We start from the raw sequence: 13,291 nt of genomic DNA on the forward strand, positions 1-13,291 counted from the left end.
CCGACCAGTCCCGTGCTAATGGTCCGCGTTATGTAACACGTCGATTTAAATAAGTAATTCGCGCCTGTTTAACATTCTGCGCTATTTATTAGCATCGAGTCAAGCTGCGTCACGTTATGCTTATTTCAAGAACAACTTGTTTGAAAATCTCGGTTATTGCTGTTACCCGATCGCCTCGCGGTTTGCCAAGTTACCCATCTCGCCATTATTCAACTTGTGACGAAATGACGACAACCGGCAGCGATCAGTCGAATGGACAATCAGCGATTTTGGAATTTCATTGTCGGCCCCTCTGCACCGATCTGCATCGTTTCCGCCATTTTTAATTTGACCGGAATGATATCGGCCGCAATTGGAAAATGCGTTCTTAACGTACAAACTGATTACGACAACAAATGTGGAGCTTAAACGGGAGCAATTTTCCAATTAAGCTTCGCTTGAAGGTAAGGAAAATTGTAAATTGGTTCCTGTACCAACGTCAAAATTGTCATTACGTGAAAAGGAAAAATGAGAGAACGAAAGGCACGATCCGGCCAGACACGAACCGTTTGGGCAATGGCAGCACTTCTAATTTATGTTCAAAGTAATGGGTCTAGGCCGATAAATTCGTTGATTGCCGCAAATTGAACGTTGTTTTCAATTACTATGCCCCATGTAAGCCTGTTCAGTCTTCAAACCACACACTGTGCGCACCTACAATATACAGGATGTCCCAGAAACCGTGGTACGAACGAACATTCCGTATCAGAGGATAGAGGAAGGTGGCGCTTAGGAAGTGCGGAAGAGTGTCTGCCTGAAGATCTGCCGGAGCAAAGCGACATGTGACACGCGCAGCGTCCGCCCTACGCACGGCTGTCACTTTTACCATGCTCATCATTGGGACATCCGACGCGGCAAGGGCTGCAGGGTCGGTCCGGTTGCGCAGTCTGACGGTCAATACCGAACCGTTTCCATTTTTTAATTATCTGCCACGGTTAATGAAATATTCGATAAAAACTCGAGAAAATTCTATTAAAAAACAAATTTGCTGGGATAGCTACCCATACGATTTTGATGACACATTTCAGTCAATGTCAAGCCTGTCTGTCAATGTCAAGGCTGTCTGTCAATGTCACGAACTTGTCATGACATTGACTTTTTGTGCGCCCTCTAGAGTTCGCGCACCGATGGTCAATCCTTCGTTCCCTGATGGAGGCCATATTGGAATTTTTCGCCACGGGTCGAAAATTACGTTGCTATTTTCCTCCGTGAAAGCAACGCAGAACGCAAAATTCTCAACTGCTTTATTTAATTTGTTAAAAAGCAAATTTGCAACTACGAAAAACGCTTTGAAATCATAATGGAGTCAACGTTTTGGCTCAAGTAGAATCCGTAGGAAAACGAAAAGTTGATTATCAGTGCGCAAAATCTAGAAGGAAAAGGTCTGTCAATGTCACGTGAAGCGTCATAATCAGAAGTGTCAGTGACCAAAATTTCATGAAAATTGAATTTTTCGGCTTTTTACGGACATTTGACGAACAATACATCCAAATGGTTCCATAATGAGCATCAAAATGCGCAAAGTTTTTAGAATTTAACGAACCCTGTAGCTCTTCTTCGGACGCCTCCAATCGTGAGCATTGTAAAAGTGACCACCTTGTACAGGGTGATTCATTAACAATGGGATAGCCGAAAGCGTGGAATGGTGGCGATTGGGGAAAAAAGTTTCGACTGTACAGGGTGTTATTTGAGTATTGGGCCAAATTTCTTAGGCGGATTTTAAGATGAAAAATTTATAGCCGGCAATGCTTGGTTTTCAAGATACTGGCTAAAGGATTATTAAGATTTTTACGAAAAAACGATTCATAAAAAACATTTGTACACCCTGTATGTTGAGAACTAAGCACTACCGGACCTATGTTTATACAAACTCTTCTTCCTAGAATCACACAAAGAATCAACTCATGAAGTTTTGCCACGTACTTAAATAACACGCCGCATACAGGGTGGTCAAACTTGAAATTTTAATTGATTCTTTTGTCCGTTAGTTTTCGTTAAATTGATTTTTGTTGAAAACGGATCGAGATATCGAAATGAAGCGAGAACATATAATTAATGGAAAAATGGCCGTTCTTTCACATTTTAGATCGAGTCTCATGCCAGACATACAGGGTGAAGAGTTATTAGCTGTAAATTTCGTAAAATTCGCCGTAATTCTATTGGCAACGCGGAAATTGCAAAACGCATCTTATTCGGCATCTGGAAAAAGTAATTTTAAACGTTTCCAAAATAATGGAAAAAAACGAAAATTTTAACTTTCGGATGAGGCATATTTTCCCCAGTTGTCGCCATTTAACGAGCAGTACCTCGAGCTCTCGGCTGGCCATTGTTGACGAATCGCCCTGTATGGACCTCTTAGGCCAGGAGGTCGCTCAAGGCCTTCCAAATTGCGATCGCTGGCGATACAGGCGAAGTGGATAGAAATGTACATACAGGGTGTATGAGGCTCCACCCACGACATTGTCGAAATTAATGCTTTTACGATTAGAATTTCCTTTTAATTCATGTATCACCTTCCTGTACTGAAATCGAGTGATTTCACCATTTTTGTCAAAGATAACTGGAAAATAATTATTCGAGCAATCGTGGATGTCGGTCTGTCGCCCCATTGCAAGCCTCTGGGTGACGCTGAGCGTGAAGAAGACAGTGGCGCACCAGGCCTTTAGCGCAGATAACAAATTCAGTTCCATCACGACGTTCAACGTTGCTATGATTTCTTTTTTTGTTTTTTATTTCATTGAAAATATTTCGAAAGCTCCTCTGGGAGCAGTTTCAAGTCTGTAAATCGAAAACCGTGAGATTTATTCCGAATTTACAAAACTAAATAGATGAAAATAGGCAGGTGTAGCCTAAACGCTCTATTCTTTAACTTGCTGGCACGCCATGGTCATTTAAACCAGTGTTTCTTGGACACCTTTTAGGCGTCCGGTATTAATTTTATGAAGGTTTCACATGTGCTTTCAACAGTTCTTCAAAACGGACTTCGGCCATCGTATAAAGGAGGCCCCCGAACCCAAAACTGAGTCAACAAATCGCGTTAACACCTTAGGCCGAGGTGTAAAAATAAAGCCGATGGATCATAAACTGAGTGAGCGGTCGAATTGGGTCATTCGAACGATAAAAGTGCACGACCCAGTTGGGCGTCCCGGTTCGCCCAGCCGCGCCCATCCGCATTTAGAAGACAACGACGACGCTAACGTCATCCTACAACGATCGGCTTAATCGTTCAAGACGAGAAGCACTTTTACTATCGAGGAATTATATTTAGAAACACTTCCAATCAGACGCTAAAAATTTATTAGACGAAAACCTAATGGTATCAGTCTGTCAAATGTCATCGTTAGTCACTGTCAAATGTCATCAAACTGTCTGCTCGGTAGTTTGACAGACTATTGATGACAGTTGTTGTTTGACAGGCTAACGATGTCAGTCTGTCAAATGATGCAGGCTGCGCATTGCGCGTGTGTATCTTGACGTGATTAACCTAAAAACAATTTTTCCCTTTCCACTGCTCACGTTGCCCCATAGGCAGCCATGATGAGTTTGACAGGAAAAATCGGGGATTGCTGCCATTTTTTAGGGTGCGTTCAAGCTCCCCGTAGACTAAAAAGTCTGCCGATAGTTTAATCGAATCCGGGTGCATCATCAAATGCCCACACTCACATGTGTATGTCTTTGTGCCATTTAAGCAACCTACTAAAGTGCCGCCGATATAAAGCCGCTAGTGTGTGGGAGCCTCAAGTGAACGCGTATGAAGCCATAGTGCCCCAAGAAAATTTTCGCAATTCGGCAACGTGAAACCTTTCAATAGCTCGCGTCGTCTATCTGCAGACATCAAGAAGTGGAAATGAGTGATCAGCTCCGTGTTGCTATTTTTTTTAAGGAAACGCGTTTCTCAGAATTTACAAAAATGCTTTTTGACATGTTCAGGGCCCCATGCCCTGTCTAATCTAAATTTGCCCGCCGCTTTCCGAGAGAGCGTTCAGCCTTGGCGTCCCCTTCAGCAAGGGCAGAACCAAGTAACGCGACGGGCGCACAAGATAGGTAAAAGTGGCCTCGAGTTTCTAATAATAATAGTAAAAGGAAAATGAGCTGGGGTCAACAAAATCTATGACAACTCATACAGGGAGATTTAAATTCCTAAAGAAACATAGAGTCACACTGTCTAACCAGACTGGGGACAATCTAAGGGGAATTTTGACAATTGGCAGTTTGGCGCGCCTCTTTACACTGACTGTTACCATATGACAGTCAACGTCAGTGGAATCATATGACAGCAACTGTCAGTGGCATCATATGACAGCAACTGTCAGTGACACCTTATGACAGCAAATGTCACTGTCGCCAAATGGCAGCTAATGTCACTGTCACCAGATGACAGCGAATGTCACGGACCTCACATGACGAACACGATACGTCGAAAGCAAATGATCAGCGCCGCGTTGCCATCTTCTAGAGCGAGCATATTTTGAGAAATTGAATTTGTCAGAATTAAAAAAAAAATCTTTTCTGCGGTAAATCTAAACTGATTTCAACGGGTTACACTAAGCATCTGAGCGCACACGGGTTTGTTGTTCGCTCATTCTCGTTGCTTTCGAAAATTTGACACTGTCATTTTTAGGATATTTTCTCGCGTTGCGCACAAGGAAACTGAACAAAAGGAACACGAATGTCTCAGTGCCAACGAGACAGATTTAATTTGCGAACGCGATATATGGCGGTGACTTATCGGTCTAGTAAGGACAAAATTTTACCATATGGTTTGTCAGCACGGCTGCTTGTACAACGCATTGAAATCATAACCGAATAAACAATGAGCAGGAGAAAAAGAAGAGAAAGAAGAAGCGCGCGACTTTGGTTGGCGACCGTGCACTTCCCGATATGGACTCCGGTCGTTGCAGAAAAAAAGCGTTGTCGCAATACGGTCCGCAATTACGAATTACCATCGAGATATAGCGAAACGTAAAAAGAGAAGAATGGAATTACCGGGGATGGCCGGTTCATACAAATTTCGGTTATTGTCGACAATCGGATCGAGCGGGGCCATATTTGGAGGGGCCCCATTTGCATAGCGCGCTCCTTTTGCGGTCGTGACGGCGTTTTTCTATAGGAGGAACGTGACGCTTTTATTCGTCGACCAAAACAGCAACGGCTACTTGTCAACGTCGATTTCGGGACGAAGCATCTTTACAATTCGAGCCGATTCCCACTATCGCGTAGATAACTCGAAATATGGCCTCATGGGCGGGGTGATAAGACCGCTATTTGGGATCTTGGGAAGCGGCACCGATCGCCAGCAAACCCCAACAAGTCAGTTTGACAGGCGCTTAGTTGGTTCCCTGCGAGAAGCTCGATTTTTGGATGGTGGAACGGGGCAGCAGTTTAACGCTGACCTGAGCGTCCGTGCTGCTCGCCAGGTCTGCTAATGCGAAATAGCTGCGACTTGTGCATCAGTGAAGCTTCCGTCTCCTGCGTCCGGATGTGTCAAATATATATGCAAAAAAATAAAATACGACGACTGACGTACGTTGACAATGACAGGTGACACGACGATCGACAAGTGACGTGACATTTGACGAACGACATGACAATTGACAAATGGCATGACAAGTGTTAATATAATGTCGACCTTTTACGACTGCGCAACGGCCAATCGGGGCTGTCGCCGGGTGACGGACGCGTGAGAAAAATGCCTGAAAGTGCAAAATCTCGTAGTTTCTAAGTCTCCGGACGTTTTCTCGACGTCTCCCCGTAGCGGTAAACAAAAGGATTCCCCGAAGAGCGATCGCAGATAAATTTCAACGCGCCGGTTATTTGTCACAAAATTAGGCGCAGGGACTTTTTGCCGCGCCGCAAGGAGCTCGATCCTTTGGCTGTCCATGTTGGGACGCAGCAGTAAAAATTACAATGGAAATTAATACGTTTCGAATGTTTCGAGTACCTTTTTGTACGAGGAATGTCGTTCGATCGTAGCTCTAGATGTCTTCGTACATGGATAATTTGCTCTGGCTTCGAAGCGGCCAGGTACCCCTCATTTGCAACGCGATTATTTCAGTCATAACTTATTGGCATTTGGATAATTACATATTCATATCCTCTAGAGGTTCCACGTAACATTCGAATGCATCAGTATTCAGTCGCCGTTGACAGATCTCCCAATAATGATAAAAACAAGACTCAATTATTTTCAATGCAATGAAAAAAATGCGATGAATATTTATTATTGTTTTCTTATGTTCGTATTCATGCGACGATCAATTCAATTGAATCATTTTACGCTAACACCTCCCACGTTTTAGCGACATATAACCAGAGCCGTAGTCGGTTCAGACCCGCTCACCCGATCTAACCCTCAGTGAATTTCACCGAAAAGCGCGGGGCCGATAAATCGAGCGCCGTTTAACGTTCAAAATCGGTCTAAAACGCATTTTATCGCCTAAAACGCCCCCCTCGTCCGATTTTGCGCCAGCGGTTTTTTTCAAAAATCAGTTTTTTTCCTTTTAGCTGGGGGCAGCCTTCAAAAACGGGTCCAACCCACCATTTGTTCGATGTATTGGCGCGTCCGCGCCACTGAGGCGGCCCTCTCACGTGACCTAACCCACGGTTACTTTTTGCAAAAAAATGTTTTTTTTTTTCCATACTTTTACATGACGTAACCGGTCAACATGGATCTAAAAGCATGATTTCGCGTTTTAAATGATTTAGAATGCTTCACTCGCCTGCTGCTCAGAGACTTCACGATAACCTTTTTTCTATTTATATAAATAAAATTAAAAAAAAAATTCTTAGTTCAGGCTAGTGAGCCCCAACATGTGCGCGCGCATCCCCAGTTAACAGTGACTACCTCATTTTTCCTGCTTCCATTCTAGACATTCTAAGTTATTTCAAACTTTGAGATTTTTTCAAAATCTGCGCTTTTTGGTTTTATCCGAGTTTTATGTTAGTGCAACAGTCGAAAAACAATGTAAAAAGCACTTTTCAATCATTCCGTGGCGTTTCCGACGGCGAGGCCGTTCCACTCACCTGATCTGGCACTCAGTGATTTGGGAAAACTCGCTTTTTGGGCATTTTCGGACCGCAAGCTTTATACGGAGCGTTCCTTATTGACGTGTGGCTGCTTTAAGGTGGGATTCTACATGAAAAAATAATGATGGTTTGCCTCAGAAACTGTGTTCCAAAATGCTCCGTTGCGAAAGTACAGGGCTGCAAAGTTATGTAAAAAAAATGGAAATTAACGATTATCTCCGAAACCGCTAGAGATATTTCGATGAAATTTGGTATGTAAAGACGGTTTATAAAGGGGCATTAATTGCAATAAAAATATGCGTTTCAATGCAAACGTGTTCGAAGCTATTTTCATACAAGTGAAACAATAGAAAATTTAACACATTGTGGGTTGACATCGTAATGAAACGTGAACTGCAACTAAGACGAAACAAAAAAAAAACGATTTTTATACCAAGTGTTGAAGACGGCCCCCTTTATTTAACATGCGTGCTTTAATGAAGTCATAAAGCTTTTGCAAAGGACGAAACCGAAGGAACAGATTTCAGTAACAAGAACAAATTTTCCTTTTTAATTATTTTTATTTTGGCAAAAGTCAGTGGCGCACCTGCGTTTCCTTTAAAAATATTGCAGTAAGTGTCAGTTCGCATCTCATTACGACGCCAACCCACGATGTGTTAACTTTTCTAGTAGTACCGAAATAGTTTTGAATTGTTTTAATCGCGTGGAAACGCACACTTTCAATGCGATTATGCAATAAAAGTGTCTTTGCGCACCGAATTTCACAGAAGCGTCTCAAGCGGTTTCGGAGATATTAATTAATTTCCATTTTTTCCTCAAACTTTGCAGCCCCGCATCTCCGCGACGGAGCTTTTTTGGAAAATGTTTCATGTGACAAGCTGTCATTATTTTTTCGCGTGGAGTCCCACCTTGAAACGTCCGCACACCCTTCAGGAACGCCCTGTGTAGTATGTCGACGGAACGCTGCGTGGCGGCATTCGGCCGAAGTTCGTAGCTGTTACCGCACGTTTTGACGTTAGTTTTCGAGGACTTCGTCCGGGTTTGGCCGAGGACAAATTTTGAAAAAAAAGGTCCCGAACGGGGCTGCCTGTCGCGGAACCCTCACGCGCCCGCGCCGCGGAACGCTCAAACCCCGCAGCGAGTCCGCGCTCTAAACGATGAAACTTTTCGAAAAGTCACTGGGGTTGAGATCCGAAGAGTTTGCCGGCCTGCCCGCAACGGGAGTGACACACATATTGCGCGGAACCAACGTTGGTTCCGCACATTTTTTTTTTTTACGATGAAAAGGTCAACAACCGTGCACGGTTCGTCTTTTTACGGAGTTGTCGATCCCGAGAAACATTAGAGAAGGAAATCAAAATGGGAATAGACCCGAGAACCAGTCAATACTGCATTTTTAGCATTCATACGGTACATGTACTGTCGCATTAGAATGATGTATTTGCTTTATTCGGAACGACCATTAGAGATATTCGCTCTATGGCGCATCTGTTAGTTTTTAATTTGTAAAATACGTTTTTTTTTTCTTTGTTCGTTCGTTAAATTCCATTTTTGTTGAGTGATTTCGTGCGTCGACTTCCGGCGCGGTCGGCGAGGCCGATTGGGCGCCGTCGCGGCTCAGCCTCGCAGAGCCGACTCAAGCTCAAGAATACCTAATTGCGGCTCTATGGCTCTACGTCGTCGTCTGAATGATGGCCGAAGGTGTATTAACCGCAACGGTCCGACGCAGCCGAGAGCATCAAACCGAAGGAGAAGTATCGACGTTTTTTCCTCATCTTCTAAAGCTTTAGTAAGACTAATTTTAGATTCAAATCCATTCGCCGTTGTATCACTCGCTTTTAATCCGACTTAATAAATTGCTAATTCTTTGGCAAGATTGGCGTTTGCGACGTGCTCTTTACATCCAACATCCGACAAGTATGATATTGTGAGTTACATCTAACTGTTCGTGTCCATCACTCGATCTTAGCTGTCGCTTTTCAGGCTTCCTCTTCGGTTTTCCCTGCCGCTAACCGGAGGAAAAAAAATCAACGTCGTTAACCGACCCGAAGGCGAAACCTCCCAAAATGTTCCCGAACGAGGAGGAGGAGGAGGAGGAGAGTTCGTTGGGTTAGCCGCTCGTCCGTCGGCCATAACCTACACGTGCGTTATGGCCGCACAACGCCTGAAAAGCCCCGTTGTCCTTGCAAGTGCGGCACTTAAAAATCCCATCGGAACAGGCACGCGTTTGACTCCACAAAGGGCCGTTGTATCTTTTAGGGCGTAAAAGCGGAAATGAAGTCGTCCCGATGTCGTTCGAAAATGGGGCTCATCAATCATCCTCGGGCTCGAGGCCCTCCGCTCGCGTTAACTTGCCGCGTCTCTCTCCGACTCGACGCCCCCTCGTAATCATCACGCGTAAATGTCAAACTTCCGGTCGGATCGGATTGTCAAAGCTCGACGCGGAGTTCGAGAAACGCCGCGGGGGTAAGTTCGAAAGTTGGACGAAGGCCCACTTGGGAAAGCGCCACGCGAGGAGGGAGAAGTGTGGAAAAGACCTCACGACCTCCGTTGAATTGTGAATTTTCGAACGGTGCATAAAGAGCGACGTCAAAAGTCTATAGCGTTCAGATCGGGCCTGCCCGGGGGACATGTTCAGGTGTATGTAGGTCGGCAGTATTTCGCGCTGACAATGACACCGATTTAATTTTGTTTAAAAGGATATTGCGAGTTGTTTATTGAAAACGCGCGATATGGGCAGTTGCAAAACTGGTCTTGTTTAGTTTATCGCAGTGGCGGCTCGTGTGGTACCTTCTTCAACACTTTTTTCAGGTGTGGACAATAACGCTCTGCGATACGAGTTCCCGTTCGTACACTTGTTTGGGCCCTTGTCGGAACTCGTCATTTACGTTTTCGAAGAAACGTCAAGCACATCTAAAAATAACCCCTTGTCCCCGTCGATTTATCACTTTTAATTTCCTCCGTGACACTTTTGGGTGCCCAAAAACCGTGAGCACTTTGTTGATGGTACGCTGGGTCTTTGTATGGGCTGCCTTCTTCGCTCTTAGATCGAATCCCATCGTGGAAGGCATGCTAATAGCGTTAAAAAAGGCTTCATGAAATATGAATACTTTTCTTCGCCTGGGGGGAGGGGGGCGTACCCCGTGACGTCACGTTTTTCGACTGCTTTCGCCTCATTTGATTGACAATCTGGAATTTCAGACAAAACGCCACCGATCTATACGAATTTCCAAGCAGGAATCGAATTACACGTGCTTCTGTCAGTGGCTAAAAATACAGTGGCGTAGGAGCATTCGCGACGAGGTTGCAACTTTCCCAATGTATTTCTCTGAAAGGGTAGTTTTCATAATTTTTTAGTAACTTTCCTTCTGTTGGAAACGCCACTGGCTCACCAGAATTTGCGCGTGCTCCTCTTATTGAATAATCAAAGACGTACGAGATTTCCCGGGTTCTTTCGAACCTACAATATTCCAAATTTTTTAATCTCGAATTTTCCAGTTGTTTCCATAAGAACTTGCGGTAAATTCCTCTCCGCGTGAAACGCCACTGACTCATAAGAATTTAAAAAATGGAGTGAAACGTTTTTTTAGTCGAAAGGTGCAATGGCACAGGGACGTTCGTTTCCAATGATCTTTCGAAATTTCTAATCCGTGAGCCTTCAGTGATTAAAATTTTTCTGCCCATGGCGTGAAACGCCGCTGACTTATAAGGGCTTTTCGGAAAATACCGAACAAACTGGGCTCTTTTCAACGCTTTAAGTCGCAGTGGCGTAGGGGGATTCGTTTCGAAGTTACGATTTTTCTAAATCTTAATTCCCAAGTCTAATGGCTTTAAAAAAATTTTAATTAAAATTAATTTTCCTTTTCCTTGAAACCGTTAATATCATATGGAATTTTACGGGAAAAGAAAATGGAGAGGGAAAATTTCAATGGCAAAAGCACAGTGGAGTAGCGGGATTTGCTTCCAACTAAGTCTTCAACAGTTTTCTTCCCAATTCCTCCTTTCCTTGAAACACCACTGAGTCGTAGTAAACGTAACGTAATAAAATGTGCTTTATCTAATAACCAAACTGTCAGTGGCGTAGAAGCATTTGTTTTGAAATGTTTATGATTTAAAATTTATGATTTTTTTAAAATGTCTGATCGGTCAACCTTCTTCAAATTGATTTCATCCAGTTATCTTCATCAATATGAATTTTAATTTTAAGCGAACCTCCTTCGAGTAAATTTGCAAGGTCAGATAGAGCTTTCGCCTTTGGGCAAATTCGCAGTGGCGTAGCAGCATTTTTGAAATCCCGTGACAACCGTAATATCAGGTCAAACGTCAAATTGGAGACATTGTGATTGAAGGCTTAAAAACCGTGAATGAGGGAATTTTGCTGACCGTGTATGCTCCTCTTAGTTAGGAGTTTGTATACACGGTGTCTCCAAGAAGCCTCGGCATAGCTCACTCGGATAAAAACAGCCCATTCCAATGTCACTGATTTGATTCAGCAATAATCATAGGTATTGCTGAAGCAGAAACAGGTGGTTTATAATAATTTTGACCTTTACTACGTCACCATCTAACTTTCAATGATCGAAGATCAGTTGGTATTACAGAAGTCGATAACGACTTAAAACCAGGTCGTTTATTTATTTTCCACGTGGAAAAGCCCCTTAGCTACCCCCCCGGTTCAAACCCTACGTCAAATTATTAGGCCCATGGAGAATGAATATTTTTTGATGGCACCAAAATAGCTCTTTTTGCTGGATCCCGGTGCGGAAATCGACTTAAATGAAAACAATCAATAAATAAATAAAAGATTCCTGGTATCGTGCCAAAATTGAAAATGGTGGGCGGACCGAACCTCAGATGATTCGGGATGACTAAAACGGAAACTGACGCCACGCGAACAACTTCTCATTATTTTCATGAATGATTTAAAATGACCGAAGAAGAATCAATGAGTAATCCATGTAGACTCATTTTCGTATGAAACGCTTCGTAACAAGCATCAAATGATCGGAGTTTTGGGGCTGAGGGGTGCCCCTCAGCATCCAAATTGTTTGGACGCCTCGGTAAATTCCAAAGACGGTCGATAGGTGATGGATCTGGCGACCGTGCAGGCCAAGTCGCTTCTTCCAGGTAACTCTGACCATTCGGTACTCCGTTATGAGGCGTTATTTTGCCAAAATTACACGACTTAACCATTATTGATACTGGGTGGTGCATTTCGCATGAAACTATGGTTATGTGCGTTGTTTCAGGGTGCTGGTGGGCGCCCCCGAGGCTCAATCCCAGTACCAGCCCTCTAGCGTGCAATTAGGTGGCGTGGTGTACAAGTGCAGGACCGATTCGGACGATTCGTGCCAGGAAATACCCTTCGACAGAGATGGTAAGTGGAATTTTCATATCTCAAAAACTGACCCATGATAAAATTGCGTAATGGTCGGGTGTCGCTTCGCGTTACCATGTGGAAAAGTGAAAATCGCGCTAATTATCGGTACACGTACGTAGGAAGCAATTTAGTAATCATGACGCCTGCGGTCACTTTCGGTTTTCAAAATCGAGGTGACCGCGCCCACACACACACACACACACACTTCGTCCATTCATGAGCGTGTGGAATATTGTACGAATCGACGATGTTTATTGCACACTCGCCTCCGGTATACTAATCATCTGCGATCCGAAGTGACCACGAGTCCTCGGCTAATTTATAATCCCAAATACCGGTCTAACGATGATAAATCTGGAGGCCATGTGGCAGTTTTCGGAAAAAGTAAAAAAAAAAAAATAAAATTCTTGCGAAAATGGCGAATTCCAGCCCAACTCATAAAGTGCTTTATAGTGAAAACCCGGCACAAAAACTGAATAAATCACATCACCGCATGCAAGAAGTGAACATGTGGTACTGCCGCGAAACCAAATAAACGCTCGGATGTTGATGGTTATTTCTTTTTGTGAGCACACTTTTGGCCGCAGGTACGTATTTGGTATTCGTAAATGGCCTGTCCTTAATCCTTTTACCACTTTTACCAGATTATCATTAATTCGAAGAAGTCATTGTTCCGAACGAGGAGCACGAACTTCGTATTGTTCCTTCGTGGTGTTAATTCAGGCGAAACAAAGAGAGGACCGCGCGGTCTGCTCAACTGGAGAGCGATCGAAAAGTGTTCCATTTCATCCAGGCGTCAGCGCTCAAAATCTGGCTCCCTGGAACGGGGGCTGAGGACCGAATTCA

General features: G+C 43.8%; 1 protein-coding gene across 2 annotated transcripts in view; it reads left to right on the forward strand.

The window, feature by feature from the left end:
• The window catches only part of if (inflated), a 54,535-nt gene that overhangs the window by 2,178 nt on the left and 39,066 nt on the right, over positions 1 to 13,291 (forward strand). For both annotated transcript variants that reach the window (XM_066301283.1, XM_066301284.1), the window contains exon 2: positions 12,315 to 12,442. In XM_066301283.1, coding sequence (XP_066157380.1) covers positions 12,315 to 12,442 — 128 coding nt within the window. The remainder of the gene's footprint in view (positions 1 to 12,314; positions 12,443 to 13,291) is intronic.

This window comes from Euwallacea fornicatus, chromosome 38 (genome assembly GCF_040115645.1).
Source record: "Euwallacea fornicatus isolate EFF26 chromosome 38, ASM4011564v1, whole genome shotgun sequence".
Taxonomy (NCBI): domain Eukaryota; kingdom Metazoa; phylum Arthropoda; class Insecta; order Coleoptera; family Curculionidae; genus Euwallacea; species Euwallacea fornicatus.